A 20,406-nucleotide genomic window follows, 5' to 3' on the forward strand; every position below is an offset into this window, starting at 1 on the left:
AGGTCACATAATTGAAAACCCAATTTTTATCATTTTTTTCCCCCTGACAATAGTACATTTCCAGACCCACAGGGGAAGCCCCTTGAAGTTTACTAAAAACAGCCTTGGAAGTGGGTGCAGGGAACTCCCTTTTGGGGGTGCATTTGCTCTTAATTCAGTGAACTGGTCCTCGGATCCCAGCCAACTCAAGGGATGCTTGTCTCCCCTGCTTGCCAGAACTCTCCAAGGGCAGAGAGACTTCAGCTCAAAATAGGAGAGCACTATCTAATAGGAAGAACGAAGTGTTTTGTGCAGAAGTGTGTCCCTGTGATTGCATATCATCAGGAGCTCCCAGGGAGGCTCTGGAGGAAGGTCTTGAGTTCTGATCATTGGGTTAGGATAGGGGTGGAGGATGGCAAGAGACTGCAGCCATGAGGACCTCCAGAATGGCTGGATGTGAGAATCGCCATCTGACTTTAAGTGAGGCACTCCCTGGTTAATGTCTTTACCCCATCCCCCATTTCTGCTGGATGTTGTTTTTTTAGGAAAACAGTTTACTGAAATATACAAAAAATATAATAGCTACATTTATACAATGTCTACCGTGGGCCAGGCACTATATTAAGTACTTGACACACCAACTTCCAGTTCTCCCACTCCTCCTTTAACATAGGCATTGCTGTTAGTTTCTAGGTGGGAAGCTCAGATACAAGAGGCCGAGCGACTTGGCCAGTTAAGTGTAGAGCTGGCTTCAGATCCAGGTGCAGAGCCTGAGCCTCCTCACCAAACTGCAGCCTCTCAGCTATTCCTTGGGTCTCAAGAATAGTGACTCCACTCGAGGGCTTGGGAAAAGACCAGCACATCTCAAATGGGAGTCCTTGGGCACCACCTGGAAGCTTGTTCGAAATGCAGACTCTCAGCCCTACCCCAAGTGTCCAAAATCAGAATCAGCATTTTAACAGGATTCCCAGGTGCATCTTGTGCAATTTAAATTTGAGAAGTGCTGGGTTCCAATCCTCACTCCTCTGTTTGGTAGATGTTGTTTCACGTGTATTCCAGTCCTCCTCTCTTTCTCCCCACTCCCATTGCTGAGGTGGAGAGTGGGGAAGAGAACAGTGAACAGACAATAAAATATGAATTGGCCTCTCATGTTCCTATTGCATTAACACATTCCTCTAACCCCACACATTCTAGTCAGTCTTCAACAAAGTCCTGATTTGCGCTGACAGGGAAGGGGACTTGGGCTTGTCAGAAGGGGACAGTGGGAGGGCAAAGGAGGGAGGCAGCAGACACTGTGGTCAGGACCTCTCAAGACCAAGCTGGATCCCAGGTCCCTGTGTTCCACTTACCACCACTTCCCACTGTATTGCCCCAAGCATGCCCCTGTTGACTTCCCTCCTCTGCAGAGGATCACAAAGTGTTGCTCCCCACGAGGAGTGTCCCAATATGTCCCTGAACATGGCAGTCCCTCCAGCCACCGCCAATGTTATTAATTTTTAAAACAAACTTACTGATTGAGGTTCTGGCTGCTTCTAAATTGTCTCTACAAGGAGACTGTGTACTAATTAACCCATAGAAACAATCAATGATGTACCTTTTTCAAGTTTCAGGGTGATTAGAATATGAAAATGAAGAGCACAATGGTGCAGATGTTTTAAAATCACAGCAGACAGCAATTAGTGACACGGAAACCAGCTGCTTATCTCTCCAGATAAAGCCTCTTAATAGGGAATTACACTGGAGGAGTCATTACCCAGATGGATCTCACATGATTTACAGAGGAGGCGGGGCAGCGTTAACTTTGATTTGTGAGCCAGGTTCTTGTCAAGCTCCCTTCCTCACCTTGGAGGAAGGAGAATGTGTGGCTGGGGTGGAGCAGGCTTCACCTTTCTACCTGTTGGCCCAGGTCAGGGATCCTGCCCAGACCCAGGAAAGCAGAAGCAGGGGGCTTGCAGAAACCACAGGCACCTGCCTCCTTGATTCAGGCACTATTGTTCTGGGATCAGCTCAGCAGCTGTCCCTGAGCACAGAGGAGAGAGAGAGGACTGAGGGAAGAGGGAATGATGACTTGCTGGCTGTTATGTGTCCATTGGAAAGAAAAGGTCCCTGCTTTCTGTTGAGTGGCTTTGGGGTGTGTGTGCATGCATGTGTGTGTTGAATAAAGGAAGTTCTTAGTAATCATTTTTGGATGTATTTTCTCATCTTTAATTTTTTTTTTTTTTACATAATTGAGGTAAAATTTACATATACTAAAATGTACAGTATACAGTTCAAAGAGCCTTCATAATTGTGCACAACTATGTAACTCACACTCCTATCAAGAAACAAAGTATGTTCATACCCCCAGAAACTTCCCTCAAGTCCTTTCCAGCCCCTTCTCAGTTCCCATCCCACTCCACTCCACCCTGGAGGCAACCAATGTTCTGATTTCTGTCATAAAAGAGTAGTTTTACCTGTTCTAGAACTTTATATAAATGGAATCATATAGTACATACTCTTAGAGTCTGGCTTCTTTCCCTCAGCTTAATTGTGTTTGTGCATGCTTGCGTGTGCACACATGTGTGATTTATCCATGTTGCAGTCTGTGTCCATACTTTGTTCCTTTTATGGATGAGTTTTTGCTCTTGCTGATCAATGCTTGAGCTGTTTCCAGGTGCTAACAACTCTGAAGAAGCTGCTATGAAGTTTTTATAAAAGTCTGCTTGTGGATGCATGTTTTCTTCTCTCTTGAGCAAATATATAGCAGTGGAATTGTTTGGTGATAGAGTTATTTAGCTTTAAAAGACATGGCTAAAACACTTTCCAAGGTGATTTTTATCATTTCACACTCCCTCCAGCAATGTATGAGAGTTTCAGTTGCTCCACATCCTTGTTGACACTTGTTGTTTTCAGTCTTTTTAATTTTAGCCATTCCAGTAAGTGTGTAATGGTATCTCATTATGGTTTTAAATGATATTTCCCTTATGACAATGTTTGAGGACACTGATATATGCTCACTGATCATTCCAACTTGTTTTATCGTCCATCATATTTAGGCAAAGGTATTTCACAGTCATTGGGTGAAGTTAAGTTGGTTGAAAGTGTTGATGAAATTTGTGTATTTTTTTCTGAGGTATTTTGGTCAATTTTTTCTAGCAATTGCTGAGAAAGGAATATTAAAATTTCTAACTATGGAATCATCTATTTCTTCCTTCAATTCTCTTAGTTTTTGTTTCATGTGTTTGAAATCCTGTTATGAGGTTCAAACAAATGTAGGATTATTGTCTCTTCTTGATGAATTGACTCTTTTATCATTTTAAAATATCCCTAATTATCTTTGGTAATATTTCTTATTCTGAAGCCCATTTTGCCTTATATTAACTTAATTACTTCAGCATTCTTATGTTTAGTGTTCGTGTGGTATATTTCACTCTACCTCCCTTACACTTAGTGTTTATGTGCTTTGTTGCTCCCCATCCTTTTATTTTTAAACTATCCATGTCTTCATATATAAAGTGTATCTCTTGTGAACAGCATATATTTATGTTTTACTTTTTTATTCAGCCTGGCAGTCTGTGTTTTTTTCTTTCTTTCTTTCTTTTTTTTTTTTTTTTACTGTTTAGTATATTTGGAATTCATATATGATTGCTAATACGAATGAGTTAAAGCATACCATGTTGCTGTGTGTTTTCTGTCTGTACCATCTTCATTCTTTTTGCTCCTTTTCTGCCCTTTCTTGGACTAATCAACCTTTCCTTTAGTATTCCATGTGTTTCCTTCTATTAGCATTTTAAATGTACCACTTTGGTTTTAGTGGTTGTATTAGCGATAACAACAGGCACCCTTAAAGTATCATGGTCTACTTTTAATTAATATTATACCCCTTCACAAATAAGACCATCACAAATGTCTACTTCCATATGTACCCTCTTCTTCTTTGTTTAACAGTTATAAATTTTATTGCTACTAGTGTTACACATTCTGAGATACAGTGTTACTGTTTCTTCTTTAGGTAGTCAGTTGCCTATTAAAGCTCTTAAGAACAAGAATAAAATATTGTATATATACCCACGTATTTGCCGTTTTCAGCTCAGTTCATTCATTCATGTAGATCTAAGTTTCCATCTGGTATCATTTCCCTTTAGCCCAAAAAAAGTTCCTTTTATATTTCTTGTACTTCAGGTCTGCCAGTAATGAATTTCCTCAGCTTTTATTTGTCTGAAAGTATCTTTATTTTGCCATCATTTTTTAGGATATTTTCACTGGACAGGGAAATGTAAGTTGACTGTTTTGTTTTCATTTCAGTACTTTGAAGATATTGTTTCATTTCCTTCTGGCTTATACTTTTATTAATGAGGAGTCAGACATTATTTTTGTCCTTACTCCCCTATAAATAATGTATCTTATTTCTCTGGGGGCTTTTCAAATATTTTCTTTATCTTTGATTTTCATCAATTTGTTTACAGTGTGCTTAGATGTGGTTTTTGTGTTTATTCTGCTTGGGATTTGTTGAGCTTCTTAGCTATGCGAATTTATATGCCCTATTGTCGAGCTAGCTGCTGGGTCTGGAGCTCGCAGACCCCTCAAGCCCATCGTCCACACTAGGTCACAAACCCTTCACATGCCAGGCTGGATCCCCAGACCCCTCATATGAAGGTCTATGAGCTAGGTAACCAGCAAAAAGGTCCTTGGAGCTATAGGTTGGAAAGCATGGCCCAAGGCAGTCCATGCCAGCCAAGTCGCAGCACCATGCATGTGCACTAACTCCACCCACACACAACTCATTTATAAAGAATGTGCCACACAACCCCCAACCAGACCTAAGGCAAGGGGGGCCCAACTAAATTATTCTATTTTCCCAACAACTATTCTCTCTCTCCTTCTACTATTCTAATTATATGTATGCCATACCTCATGATATTGTTCTGTAGGTCACTGAGTATCATCATTATTATTATTTTCTTTCTGTCTTTCAGTTTGGATAGTTTCTATTGCCTTCTTTTCATGTTCACCAAACTTCTCTTCTGTAATGTTCTGGAAGCTGTTAAGCCTCTCTGGTGAATTTCTCAGTTTCAAATATTATATTTTTTAGATTTAGAATTTTCATGTGGTTATTTTAATGTAGTTGTCGTCTCTCTGTGGAGACTACCTATACATTCATCAATTAGGCATATCTTTTCCTTTAAATACTTGAGCATCTTCTAATGGTTGTTTTGAGGGTCTTGGATAGGGTTCTATTCTCTTGGTTGTGGGTTGAATTTGCCCATTTCTTTGCTTATCTAACAAAAGTTTTATTGTGTCCTAGGTATTGTGGTTGCTATGTTGTAGAGACTCTGGATTTTGTTGTTCTCCTTTAAAGAGTTTTGACTTTTATTCTGATAGGCAGTTAACTTATTGGCAGATCAATTTTATCCTATGGAGGATTCTTTTTAGCATTTGCTGGGGAGAGATTAGAGTAGCTTTTATTCTAGAGCCGAAGTAATCCTACTTTAAAGGAGTACCACTTCTGGGATCTCAACTGAATGTCTGAGATATTCATTAAAGCCTCTGGCTGATTAGAAATCCAACATTGTCCAGTACCATGTGATCTCAGGACTTTACATTCAGCTTATAGCCCCCTAGTTGCTAATCTCTGCTAGGCTTTGAAAAGTCTTGCCCTCAAGTGCAGATTCACATTTGTCTAGAGACTTAAGGTGATCCCTATGAAGTTTATAGAGTTTTTCTCTACATAGCTCCCTCCTCTCAGGTACACTGTTGCCCAAATTCCAGTCCCCTCAGGAGAACCAAACTCTTATCTCTCTTTTATCTTCCCAGTGAAATCACAGCTCTCTAGGCTCCACTTCCCTGAGCCCAGCTTTAGAAAGGCTTCCCAGGCAGAAAACTAGGGATATTCTGGAGCCTCATGAGTGTCCCTTCTCTAGAATCACAGCCCATTTTCTCTATTGTCCAGTGCCTGAAAACAATTGTTTCATATGTTTTGTTTAGTTTTATGTTTGTCTCCGTGAAAAGGTTATGTTTAACATGTACCTATTATTCCATCATGGCTGAAACCAAGTCAGTGATCATTTTTAATTATACAGAATTACTGTGTACTCAAAGAAGCATATGACAGGGACTTCTGTCTTTGTATGAACCATATCACCTCCAGTAAAAGGGGTGTTTTAGTATCACTCACAGCCCTCAAATAGCAAATAAGAATGGTCCCTGTGGGAATCACATCTGGGTGACTTCCCGGGGCGATCCATGTGACAGCATATGAGGACAGGTTCAGTTTATATATTTAACTGGAAACTTCATGTCCATTTGGGAGCTGGGTAGCTTGTCTATGTCTCATGGAATCAAAGAATAATAAAACCATGGTTCAAACCGGGTACTTAGTGACATTCTTCTGTATCTAACATTAGCACATGCAGGCATGAACTGGACTGAGGAGAGACGCTTTGGGGCAAGTTCAATGGAAGCTGGCGTGTGCATTCCTCCTATTTATGAGCCTAAATGGTAATTTTTAGTCTTTTTTTTTTTAAGTGACAGGACTCTCTCTCTTTCTCAAATGAAATCCTTTGCTAGGCTGCTCTGTTCAATTGGGGGATTAGGGGTTAAAGGAAGGTCTGAAGCATTTCTCTTGCCCCATCCACTGGCTACAGTTCAGAAATGTCTTTGCAAAATCCCAGGACTTTGTGGAACACATTTGAAAACCACTGAGCTGGAACAGCTGATAATATCAGAGACTCTCTAGTCCCTAACCCAGACCCTGTCTTTGATATAATCCAGTGGTTCTTAATTCTGTCTGCGCTTTGGGATTATCTGAGAGATTTGGAAAAAGTACTACTGTTCAGGCCCCACCTCCAGAATGCTGAGTTAATTGCTCTGGGTCAGATCCCAAGTCTGTTGTTCTTCATAGAACTTCCTGAATGACTCTAACACACAGCCAGAGTTGAGAACCTTCAATCTGATCACACAGTTTGTGGTTGTGTTCCCTGTCTCCCACACTCAGCTCTTGCTGAGGTTTGAGCACTTGTTTTTAGCCTCAGAGATGGAATGCCAAAATTCCTCAGAAATAGTTGGGGAAATAGAAATCGTAGGGTGGGAGATCATGAACACCCACATGCCTGGTCCTTTTTGGAAGGACAGTATTATCATGTACCCATATTATTGACTCTCTGTCTACCTCACCTTGCAATGCATTTGGAGTACTGTCACAGGGGAGGGACCATGTTAGAATTTCTACTATATAAATTATACAGAGTTCAGAGAGCAAAACAGGAATGCTCAGTGTTAAGAAATTGCATATCCTAAGAGGCCTATGGTGGTTAGCTCTGCATATTTACCACCAAAAGATGCTGTAAATGTCATAGCAACCACAGAAGAGCCCCATCCAGAGACAGTATGGTGTTAAAACACTAGACGAGTGGGTTTTGCAGCTTGGTTGTACATCAGAATTATCTGGGGAGCATGTTAAAATGCACATCCTGTATTCCCATCTTGAGAACTTATGAATTAGTGAGTCTGCAGTGGGGCCCAGGAATCTGCATTTATAACCAGCCCCTTAAGTGATCCTGATACAGTGATCAAGACCACATCTTGAGAAGCACTAAGTACCAAATTAAGAGAGAAATCTCCCCCTATTGCTTTGTACCCAGGCATATTTTCCTGCTCATGTAAGCCAAAATATCTCACAAACAGTAAATTTAAATTATTGGTGTCAGCAGAAAGTAGCACAGACATAGCTAACCCAAAAGACTAGATTATCTCCCGCAAAGTCATGCTTGATTTTTTTTTTTTTTGATGAGTTGTATGATTTTTCTCAGATTCAAATCATCGTCTTCTCATCTCATTGCAACAAACCTTGCTTTAGGTAAGCCTGAGATAAGGCTAGGTTACTCACTTTCTTCCCATTTTTATAAATCTGTAAGTTTTTATTCAGTGGCCTAATGTACATTTTAAAAATTAGATAAAATATAAAGTGCTTTTTAAAAAGAAATATGACTTGTATAAAATTTAAACGTTTGTGATTTATGCATAATTTGTGAGGGAAAGAATAGTTATCTACTTTACAAAAGAATTCTTCATGTTGCAGAAGGATGTGATTCCATGAAGACATCCTTTAAGAAACAAATCTGTCTAGTGTTTCCAAAATTATGTTTTACTCGCCAACCTTTGGTCTAGACTCAATGTGCATGGAAAACACTTTTCTTATAAATGTGAGCCACACCTTCAAAATAACTATGAGTTCCACAAGCAATCAACTCTTAGGGGTGGGGAGAGAGGTGGGAAATAGCCAAGAACCATGCTGAGCTGTGTGCCCAGTGTGGAATATCATTAACTGTTCCCTCATTTGCTAACTTTAGGAGGCAGCCCTGCTGAGGCCAGAGGGTAGTATAAAGGCCTTAAAAGATTCAGGTCTTATAAAAAAAAATAATAATAATAAAAACCACAATGTAAAGAGGAAAAGGAGACATGTGCTGTGTAGGTTAATGAAGACTCCAATCAGACATCGTACCTCAGTCCACTGGAGAGGATGGAGGATGGGAGGGAGAGCCTGGGCTCCCCCTTCCGTAGCTTGTTTGTCCCTCTCTGTCTGGACAGAATAAGTGCTCAATTCTCGGCAAAGGACATATTGGAACTGACAGCCTCACTATTGTGTATATAATATGTCATGGCTGACAAATGAAGAATTGGGGTTTCATGAAATGCAGTGAGATGCAGCCATCAGCCACGGCTGGAGGAGGCCTCGCTCTCCTGACCTCTCAGAAAATGCTCCTTCAGGGTCCTCTCTGCTCCTTCTCTGCAGCACGTCTGAGTGAGGTATTTAAAGCACCATTTCCCTCCATTACTCCTGATCCTTTGTTGTGCTTCTCTTTTGTCCACTCTGCCCTTTGATTGCTGCTCTCTCCCAGCAGGGCAAATTGCAGCTAAAATGCTAGGGACTATGGGATCAGGCAGTGGTCCAGAGGAAGCACTGGGCACCACGCTGGCTTAACTGTGTTCCTCACTGCTGGCCTGCCCTGGTGTAAGTGAGCAGGCCCCACTTTTCAGGGTGAAAGCCACCCTTCTGACAGTCCCATGGCCTTCCCCAAAGTCAAGTTCACTGAAAAGTGAAACAACAGGAGATGGGGGGAACTAACAGTAAAACTTGCATTGAAGGGGAGTTACCTTACAAGCTCCTTTAGTCCTTAAATATTTGGAGAAGATTTAGTGTTCAACACCTAATGCATTTCAGTTCTCCAATTTTGTGAAGAGCCATTATCAAATAAAAGATCAGCCTGCGCAGATATATATTCTGCCATGGTAATAGGCACCTCATGCATTCATTTGTTTACTTATTAATTCAACGAATATTTATGAAGAACTTTCTGATTGCTTGGCTTTGTAGTAGGTACTGGGGATAAGAAGAAAAAATAAGACAGTCTCTGACCTCAGAGTACTTACAGTCAAGGAGAGGAAGACAGAAAAGTATGCCAATAAATGTCACCTAACATTATAAGGACTGTGATAGATGTCTTTATGGGAGGCAATGGTACCCACAGAAGGTAGGTATGACATAAGAAATTAGGCTGGGGGTGGAGACTCTGTTTGCAGACAATATGTCACAATATATAGGTCATTAATCTTACTATTGTTCAAATAAAATAACTGTAGTAAAATGTACGCTGCTTCATTCAATAAATGTTAATTGAGTACCTACTAGGTACCAGGCTCCGTGTTTGGTAACTCCATGATGGTGTACACAAGCTAGAAGGAGAGGCAAGCATTTACTTTACTTAGCACACAAATCAAATGTAAAATTAAAACTATGATACATGCAGCAAAGATTAGATACATGGTTTCATAAGAACTTATAATAGAAGTATTTCTGTAAAGCAGGGGAGCCTCCCTAGGATTAAGCTGAGAACAGCAAGAAAGCATCAATTAAGGAATTTTCTAGGTGCCAAGAATAAGAGGATAGAGCAACAGAGAAAAAGTGAGGTGATTCAGGGACCGAGGTTTCAGTTCTAGTGTCACCATGAAGCCCCTCTGTGGACTTCGTTGTCCAGAGCTACAGATGTAGAGGGAGCAGGGATTGGAGGAAAGAAGGTGACCGCCAATCCTGTTTTGCCCAAGTACAAAACAATAATTTACCCCTTTTGTCCCACTATAATTCTTTATAGTCATCCCACTAACTCTTAAAAATGCTCCAATATGAGGAATACATTGTCATCCTAAGGAGAGGAAAGCATTCTCCAAGCTCTCTTCTGGCCCTGCAACCTTGTGAGTAAACACTCAGTGCCAGCTGAAGTCCAAAGTGTGAGTGACAAATTAGGAAAGCCCTGATTCATAAAAGATAAGTAAGTGGCATGTAATATTTTATACCGTGAATAAGATTCCCATATTTTTGCCAAAAATGGAATAGCAGCCTATGTCCACAGCAGTCATACCTAGTAAACACACTTAAGTAGTAGGTTTAATTCTCTCTATGTTGGGATGGTGGTGTCTCTACTATAAATTGCAAGATGAATAAAAAACTTAAACAAATTGTTTTCTTAATCTTCTCCTGGGCATTTGCTGGCTTAGCTTGGGGATACTGTCTCACGATACTTAGAACGTGTAGGGCAATATTTTAAGTATGAACAGGATTTCATAAAACCCAAGGGGGGCATTAAATAACCCTAGGGATCCCAGTGTGAAGAGACATTACATCGAATTTTACCTGCAATGCTCTCTGCCATTTGTGTTTTGACTCTTAACAGGACTATTAGAAATGTTTCTTGATAAAGCGTAAGTTCTATAACATCAATGGCCAATAGAGATAGATAATAAATAGATAGATAGATAGATAGATAGATAGATAGATAGATAGATAGATAGATAGATAGATATTATAGGTGAAATTTTTCTAAATTCACTAAGCGTATCATGTACTTCTCATCTGGGAAATTATCCAAAGCTTTCTTCAATTTACTAATATTTTTCTTTTTTTAACAAATCCTAAGCTAATGCATCCTGTAAGTTTACTACTCTATGTGTAAATCATCCAATGAGCTGTAAGCCATGTTTCTTTGTACTACTAGCATGGCTTAAAATCCATCTAGAACAGTGAGAGCATGTTTATATTAAAAATAGTTTTAATATCTCAAAAAAATGTGTTCAGCATCCATTCCCTTTGTGATTTTATAGACTCCGATTATGTTGCGCCTCAAGCACCAGGCTCTGCCTTTCCTAACTGAAGAGTCGGTCCTTAGGAAGGTGCTGAAGACATTCATTGAAATGAATCAATGTAGGGGAAAACACAGTTGACAAAGTTCACAGTAGTCGTCCTCAATGACAATGATTTTTTTCCTGGCACATTTGTCCAAGAGAGTCAAGATTCCTTTCAAAACTATATCTCAAAGGATTAGTTTGCCAATAGTTTCCTCGAGAAAACAATACCTGTTTAAGAGAGCTTTATGGGTGGATGCCTCAGTGTGCTAACCCCAAACACAGCAACACTCCTAGAATCCACAAAGGCTTGAAGGCTCAGAACGATTCTTTCATGTTATATTCTTCTTCCATTTCTTCTTCATGCCCAGGACTGGCCCTCTTTCCCCCACGCAGTGTTCATATTGTTCCCATCTTAATTCCTCAACTTGTGCTGTTTGGGCTTATTGTGGTGGTTCCTGGTGAGCTCCTTGTTGTTTGAGCACAGAGCTGTTGAGCTCTAGGGTAAAGCACAAGCTGAAACGAAGTGGAAATAGGAGAAAGCAAGGAAAAGACGTGCCTTTGAGGAGAAGCAGGGACATAATAATAGGCAGCTTGAGTTAGGCAAAAGTACTCTGGGAGTTCTTGGAAAGTTCAGAGTCTCTCCTGGGCTCTGCCACCTTGGGCAGGACTCTCCACTGTCCAGGCTTCAACTTCCTCACTTGTAAAATACAGACCCTGGGCTAAGTGACCTTTAGAACCTCCTCCTCCTCTCTCTAAACAGTTTGTATTTTCAGGTTGCATTAAACCGAAATAATTCAAAGTTCCTCCTATTTAGATGGAAAAGGTAGCAATTAATTCATCCTTAACAATGTTCAAAGTCAGTGCAATATGTCTTTACTACTGCAATTGAGAAAACCTCTGTAAAGCATTCTGGAATGAAAGGTGGCTGTTAACATAGTTATTTGTTTTCAACTTTCAAATACTTAAGGCTTTGGACCTTAAATGTTAAGTAGTTCCAACATGCTCATCTTTGTTTCTCTCTCTTTCTCTTTCTCCCTCTCCACTCCACCCACCCTTAGGCTTACGAGAGGCCCCAGAAACACTCAACTCTCCACTACGACCCAGGCCTCCCACAGGACTTCACCAGTGACACCTTAAAACCAAAGCACCAGCAAAAAAGCAGCAGCCAGAACCACATGGACTGGTCCACCAGCTCTGACAGTGGACCCGCCACTCAGAATTGCTTCATCAGTCCAGAGTCTGGCAGAGAAACTACAAGCACCAGCAAGATCCCAGCTCTTGAGCCCATGGCTTCCTTTGCAAAGGCCCAGGGTAAGAAAGGCAGTGCAGGAAGCACGTGGAGTCAGTTGTCTAACAATAGCAAAGATTTGCTCTTGGGGAGTGTGGTTCCATCCCCAAGCAACCACAGCTCACCAGCCCCACCCAGCAGCTCTGCTGAGTGCAATGGGCTTCAGCCCCTGGTAGATCAAGAGGGAGGAGGTGCAAAGGAGCCCCCAGAACCACCTACTATAAGTAGCAAGAAAAAGTCCAGCAAGAAAGATGTGATAAGTCAAACTGTACCAAACCCAGACCTGGACTGGGTCAAGAATGCCCAGAAAGCATTTGATAACACAGAAGGGAAAAGGGAAGGCTACTCTGCAGATAATGCCCAAGAGGCATCGCCAGCCAGGCAGAGCATGAGTTCCATTAGTAATCCTGAAAATGACTCAAGTCATGTCCGGATTACTATCCCCATCAAGGCACCTTCTCTAGATCCAACCAGCCATAAGAGGAAAAAGAGGCAGTCCATTAAAGCAGTGGTGGAAAAGATCATCCCAGAGAAAGCCCTGGCTTCTGGAATTGCTATGAGCAGTGAAGTAGTTAACAGGATACTCTCCAACTCTGAGGGAAATAAAAAAGATCCCCGTGTGCCTAAGTTGGGTAAAATGATAGAGAATGAGTCCCCCTCAGTTGGCCTTGAAACTGGTGGAAATACCGAGAAAGTTGTCCCAGGAGGTGTGCCTAAGCAGCGAAAGCCACCCATAGTCATGACGCCTCCAACATGCACAGACCACTCTCCATCAAGAAAGCTGCCAGAAATCCAACATCCAAAATTTGCTGCAAAACGGAGGTGGACGTGCAGCAAACCAAAACCCACCAGTATGCTCCGTGAGGCAGTCATGGCCGCCTCTGATAAACTTATGGTGGAACCGCCATCTGCTTACCCCATCACCCCATCCAGCCCTCTGTACACCAACACAGACAGTCTTACTGTGATCACTCCAGTCAAAAAGAAGCGGGGACGACCAAAGAAGCAGCCTTTGCTCACAGTTGAGACGATTCACGAGGGTACTTCCACCAGCCCAGTCAGTCCCATCAGCCGAGAGTTTCCTGGCACCAAGAAAAGAAAGAGGCGACACAATTTAGCTAAGTTGGCCCAGCTAGTACCAGGAGAGGACAAACCCATGAGCGAGATGAAATTTCACAAAAAAGTTGGAAAGCTTGGTGTGTTGGATAAGAAGACCATCAAAACGATCAATAAGATGAAGACACTCAAGAGGAAAAATATCTTGAACCAGATCTTGTCCTGCTCCAGCAACATGGCTTTGAAGGCGAAAGCTCCCCCGGAAACCAGCCCAGGGGCATCAGCAATCGAAAGCAAACTGGGCAAGCAGATTAACGTCAGCAAGAGGGGAACCATCTATATTGGCAAGAAGAGGGGCAGGAAGCCAAGAACAGAGCTGCCACCCCCATCCGAAGAACCCAAAACAGCCATCAAGCACCCAAGGCCTGTTTCTAGCCAGCCGGATGTTCCAGCCGTGCCTTCCAACTTTCAGTCACTTGTGGCATCTTCACCAGCAGCTATGCACCCACTTTCAACACAGTTAGGTGGGTCAAATGGCAACCTGAGCCCCGCCAGCACTGAAACCAATTTTTCAGAGTTGAAAACTATGCCAAATCTCCAGCCCATCAGTGCTCTTCCAACCAAAACCCAAAAGGGAATACACAGTGGAACCTGGAAGCTGTCACCACCCAGGCTGATGGCCAACTCACCTTCACACCTTTGTGAGATCGGCTCACTAAAGGAAATAACGCTGTCCCCTGTGAGCGAGTCGCACAGTGAGGAGACGATACCAAGTGACAGTGGCATCGGGACAGACAACAACAGCACGTCTGACCAAGCGGAGAAGAGTTCAGAATCCCGACGGAGGTACTCTTTTGACTTCTGCTCCCTGGACAACCCGGAGGCCATACCGTCTGACACCAGCACAAAAAACCGGCATGGCCACCGGCAGAAGCACCTCATGGTGGACAACTTCCTGGCCCACGAAAGCCTCAAGAAGCCAAAGCACAAGAGGAAACGGAAAAGCCTGCAAAACCGTGATGATCTCCAGTTTCTGGCAGACCTGGAAGAGCTCATAACCAAGTTCCAGGTGTTCAGGATCTCCCACCGGAGTTACACATTTTACCATGAGAATCCATATCCCAGCATTTTTCGAATTAATTTTGATCACTATTACCCGGTGCCATATATCCAGTATGACCCGTTGCTCTATCTTCGTAGGACTTCAGACTTGAAGTCAAAGAAGAAGCGTGGTAGGCCTGCAAAAACCAATGACACCATGACAAAGGTGCCTTTTTTACAAGGGTTCAGCTACCCTATTCCCAGTGGAAGTTACTATGCACCCTATGGAATGCCTTACACATCAATGCCTATGATGAACCTCGGTTATTACGGTCAGTACCCAGCTCCTTTGTACCTATCGCACACACTTGGAGCAGCTTCCCCATTTATGAGGCCAACAGTGCCCCCACCTCAGTTCCACACGAGCTCCCATGTAAAGATGTCTGGTACAGCTAAGCATAAAGCCAAGCATGGAGTACACCTGCAAGGACCTGTTGGCATGGGCCTTGGTGACATGCAGCCATCCCTGAACCCTCCCAAGGTGGGCAGTGCCAGTCTGTCCAGCAGTCGGCTCCACAAGAGGAAACATAAACACAAGCATAAGCACAAGGAAGACCGGATCCTAGGGACCCATGACAACCTGAGTGGTCTCTTTGCAGGCAAAGCCACAGGCTTCTCCAGCCACATCCTAAGCGAGCGGCTGAGCAGCGCAGACAAAGAGCTCCCATTGGTGAGTGAGAAGAACAAGCATAAGGAGAAACAGAGGCACCAGCACAGTGAAGCCAGCCACAGAGCTTCGAAGAACAACTTTGAAGTGGACACCCTGTCTACGCTGTCACTTTCTGATGCCCAGCATTGGACGCAGACCAAGGACAAAGGTGACCTGAGCAGTGAGCCTGTGGACTCATGCACTAAAAGGTACTCTGGCAGTGGTGGGGACAGTGGCAGCACGAGATCAGACAGCCTGGACGTATTCAGTGAAATGACCCCTTCAAATGACAAGTGGGACAATGATGTGAGTGGGAGTAAAAGGAGGAGCTTTGAGGGCTTTGGGACGTACAGAGAGAAGGACATCCAAGCCTTCAAGATGACCCGCAAGGAGAGAAGTTCTTATGACTCCTCCATGTCTCCAGGTAAGGCCAAGTCTCTCTTCAGACTTGAACTGTCTGGTTATTTCATTGCTGAGCTTTGCACCACAGATGCTAGCCGTCTTTGGCACATTGTTTCTTAGTTTGCAGAGAGCTGGGAATGAAACCAGCAGGGCTCCTTGCACATTTGAGTTTGCTGCACATTTTATGCATTGTTTACTGGGTACTTCCCACCTTTCTTTTCTCCTGGAATCATTGCCTGAGAAATTGTGGACCTAGAAGCAGCCTCAGTAGCTGCCTGGGCTGCAACCATATCCAGTACATTTATGCTCTATTTTAAAAATGCTGTTCTCAGTTCCTCATCTGATCTGAAATTACATTTTGCTGGTTGGATAAAGCCCCCCAAAATCACTAGGAATACCAACAAGATTCCGAGAATGACAAGGCTGGAAGAGAATGAATATATAGTTTATCCAACATGCTGTCTCCAGAGGTCACACATCTTAGGTCAGAAGTCTATCGCAGAGTCCGTGGAAGCCGATGACCAATGAATCCTGAAGTCTAACTTCAAGGATTCAGGGAGCCAGCCCCAGGCCATATTGTCCTCCCTTTGGCTATAGGCATTTGATAAGCTGCCCTGGGCAGTCCCCCAATGTGAAGCCTTGGCTTCATTCAGGTACTTGTCATTTTGCTATGTGCCTCCTATCCCCATAAGATCTTACCACTATGTCTCTTAGCATGCCCCCTGGAATGGGATTTTTCTCACTAATCTCCAAAGCGAAGTGTTGGTTGCTGCTAGAAAGATCTCATTCCTTATCAGTTCCTGGCAGAATTTTCTTGCTAACCTCCCCACCCACACAGATCCTTCCCAGCCATGGGAGCCTCACACATCTGCAAAAGCATCCTTTTGTCCCTGTGCATATATAACATAGATAATAAGACTCCTGTAGAAGAACAGAGCCGTTGTTTACTAGGAAGATAGTAGAAACTCTTATCCTAGGAGATGCAGAAGATAAAAGAATTTCTTGTGTTGCCCCTGCCTTCTCTTGCCAAAGCCTGGTTTTAAAGGATGAATCATCCGCGTTTGAGGTTTGGGTGTAGTTTCACCTCTATTTATGATGCGTACCCCTCGCTTGTCCTCTCCCTTCCCAGGGAGTCCATAATTAGTGAAGGTAAGAACAGTCTATTCATGAGGAATCAGACATTTTCTAGGCCAGCAGATTTCAAGAAGAAATATGATTATGAGTTAGAAACCACATAAAGATTGTCGCAGATTGCCACTACCTTGTGAGTTGTAGTGGTAGATGTTCTCCTTGGTCAATGAAGAGACCAATTTGCAGTCACGTCTCCTGCATTTGCTAAAGGCAATAAATGGCCCACCCTTCATGTCTACCCAAAGCAGATGTGCTCATCTGGGTTTGCCATTTCTCATCATCCGATTTTGTTGAAGGTGTTTGGTTTTGCACAGAGCCCAGGCTAAGAACTAGATGGATAGGAGGCACTAGATTAAACTTGCACATGAGAAATACTGTTGATGAGTCTTTCAGAATGATGGCACTGATCCATGGGAACTAAACTAGCCATGGATAGAGGATGTTCTTATTTTTGTATTTTCTGGGCAATATTTGTCTAGAAAATAATGGTGGTGGGTTACTGCTAAAAACCCACAAGCAAGAATCCTAACTGAACAGACCTGAGAAGCAAGATCACAGAAGCTAAAAGTAGCCATTGTTGAGTTAGGTTTCTCACAGGTCTTACTGGGATTTTTCTGTGGTCAGACAGTACTGCTGGTACTGGTTGACTTCATGAAGTTTCCCAGTGGGATCCATCTCTGGTCACTGTGTGGGTCTCCGAGGGTGCCCACATTCTGGGCATACCACTTTCCTTGTGTTTGTGTTCACATGGTGGCCCTCACCTTATTCAAAATACTCTTACTTCCCTCCCATCATCTCATTTGATCTTCAGCCAGCCACATGAGATGGGAAGAATTGGGCAGCATGACGATGTCATGAATGAAAGCTGGATTCAGCCTGAAGAACTGGGAACTAAGCCCGACTCTGCTATGAACTCTCTCTGTGGCCTCAGGCATAGGATTCACCTCTTTGGAGTCTTCCCATTTGTAACTTGAAGGGCTGGGCTAGACCTCTTGTGTGTAGTGTGTTTCAGTTCTTAAAGCCATTCACATACATTTCTTCACTACAACCTTCCTGCAATCTTGGAAGGCAGGTGCCTTTATTCCTATATTATAGGTCAGGACACTAAGGCTCAAAGAGATTAAGTGACATGGCCAGGTTCAGAAAGCCTCTGCTTTCGATTCTAAGCCCACTTCAGTGCTTGGCCCACTGCACTGAAGCTCAACCACATGTCACCTGGCTAGTTAAGGCCACTCTACAATGCAGACCAGTGCTCCTCTGTGTCCCTACCATTGTTCCTCTCAGAATTCCATCCATCCTCTGACTTTCTGCCTTTGCCTAGGTGTCTGCATAGTGATTATGTGATCATTGCAGAAGACAGTAATTAAGGAAAGAAGACATTCCTTGATTCAATTCCCAACCAGTGACGAAGGAATCCTATGGCCTAACCTTTCCTGAATATCAATCTGGAAATATCTTCGTGGACAGGGCTTCCATTTTGGTCCTTACTGAAATCCAGTTCTCTGAGTTATTTTTGCCACTCCTCTGTGCCTATTTCTGTGTGATATGAGTTTATTTTCCCCAGCATTTAATGAATCACAATCATTGGTGGCGTCTATGTCTATATGAGTTATGCCTGATGTCCCAGCACATCTTTTGGAATGTCTTACTGGAACAGACCAGATTCCCTATCATTCACCTCCCTTCGAAGTCTTGGTCTTTCCTTCCCTATACCCCAAATTCCCCTCCATTTCTGAACCCTCAAAGCATGAGGAAAAAAAATATCTTTAGCAGCACCTGGAACCCAATGTCAGTGTGTCAGGATTCCCGAAGAGCATTGATCTTGAGGTGAGAGACTCCACAGTGCCAAGCTCCATGAAGAGATGGGGGCAGATGAGATGAGGCTGGGGGTGCCAGAAGCCTAAAGATCTTTCAGAGGCTTCATGTGAATGGAGGTGTCTAGTCAGCTGGATGATACTGGGGTCATGATGGGAAATAAGCATCTGTGCTTTCCACAACTTCTCTCCCTCTACCTGTTCCTTCTTCACTCTGGATTCACTTTTGTAGCATCTGAATGTTGTATTTTACATGAGCTCTAAAATAGACACAGCACAAATATAGATGTCATCCTTTAGCCTGTTGAGGACCAGATTTAGGAGCTGAGTCAAGAGAGGGCTTAGAGCACTCCTTGAGATCAGAGCTGATGAAAGGCACCACATAAATGTGAGTCATTACCATTATGGAGAAAAGAATTAGAAACCCCATTTAGCAATAGCAGCAGTTGCACACTCCATTTCCTCTTTCCTGCTTGGAAAATAATTCATTCTCCATCCCCCCCTGGCCTGGCAGATGGCTGCCTTGTCTTGTTAGCTCCTTTACAACACACCTAGAGCTTAGAAGTCACACAGACTCCTTACCATTTTCCTGTATTATATTCCTTCTGTTTTTGTTTTCAGAAGGGAGTGGCTCTTCTGGCCTATTTCCTAAATTCATACCATTTGCAAAATCTCCATTTATTGCAATGCTTTCCTGGGGCCAAAAAATGAATAAATAATGGGAAAGTGCAGTCTCAGAATTGGGATAAGGCTTATCAGTCTCCATGGAGCCCCTCTCTCACCGGACATCTCCATCTCTCACATGTTGACATGCAGCAGATTCCCAGAAGAGCAAACCTATGCAGGGTTGACAATACGTGGTCAGAATGATGCCATGTGCCCACAAAGCCAAGTTTCTCCAAGGCGGTGGAAGAGGTCTCTAGTGTGAGTAATGTTCTTCCTGTTCAGACCCTTGGAAATAATCTTTGCCTACTTCGACCTAAAATTAGGCCATGTACTGGGACATTGTGACCACTGCTATCTAGACTCCTATCAGATAATGGAAAAACAGGGAGAAGAGTGAATTTACATGCATTACCTCCTAGCCCAGTGCCATTGTCAGGCAGGGTAGCCATCCCAAGTCCCCAAATGTCAAGTAATTTCTCTGTGATAAAGGGATGCTTAGAATCAATCCTGAGCTCACCTCCCAGATATCAGAATCCTGCCATGTAGGTGATGGCATTCCCTTGAGTCTGGCCTGCTCCACCTCTCCTCCTGGCTTCGTCTCACCCTCTGCCAGCTCCTCTTATCAGTGCTGTGAGGCATTTTGAGAGGCAGTCTCTGCTGTCACTCACTGGCAGGAAATGGATGCCCAAGCCATAAATAATACGAAAACCTCCTCCAAGCAGTCATCCAGAGAAAAGGAGTTAGCCACATGGATGAAATGTCATGAAGACCATGCAAAAGAAACACATGAGGGAAGATTTGTAAAAATGGAATGAAAGGAAGAAGAGGAGACTCATGGGAGGAGAAAGTTCAGACCAGGAAAAAAGAGAGTAGGAAATGGAAAGCTGATGAAGTGCAGTCTGTTTAACCTTAATCCAGGTTGAATTCTCAGTCCTCCTGGGGGAGGAAATGAAAGATGAGTTAGCTAATGGCTGCTGTGTGGTTTAAGTGGGGTTATGAGGACCTGGGAAAGTCTGGCTCCCACACTAACTAGCTGAAAGACTGCTTCTTTTCTTTGAAGAACCTTTATTGTCTCAGTTTCCACAAGTGACTCTATGACAATAAAGGTTCTGTCCAGACCTGATACTCTAGGGTTCTAAAAGTCTCACATTTATACAGTGGAA

At 43.0% G+C, this 20,406-nt stretch overlaps 1 protein-coding gene across 1 annotated transcript in view; it reads left to right on the forward strand.

The window, feature by feature from the left end:
- SETBP1 (SET binding protein 1) overlaps positions 1-20,406 on the forward strand; it is a gene marked incomplete at its 3' end in the record, with an annotated part of 259,761 nt that overhangs the window by 234,977 nt on the left and 4,378 nt on the right. Inside the window, exon 3 of the mRNA XM_008571215.1 lies at positions 12,195-15,654. Coding sequence (XP_008569437.1) covers positions 12,195-15,654 — 3,460 coding nt within the window. The remainder of the gene's footprint in view (positions 1-12,194; positions 15,655-20,406) is intronic.

Source organism: Galeopterus variegatus, unplaced genomic scaffold (genome assembly GCF_000696425.1).
Source record: "Galeopterus variegatus unplaced genomic scaffold, G_variegatus-3.0.2 Scaffold667, whole genome shotgun sequence".
In the NCBI taxonomy this organism is placed as follows: domain Eukaryota; kingdom Metazoa; phylum Chordata; class Mammalia; order Dermoptera; family Cynocephalidae; genus Galeopterus; species Galeopterus variegatus.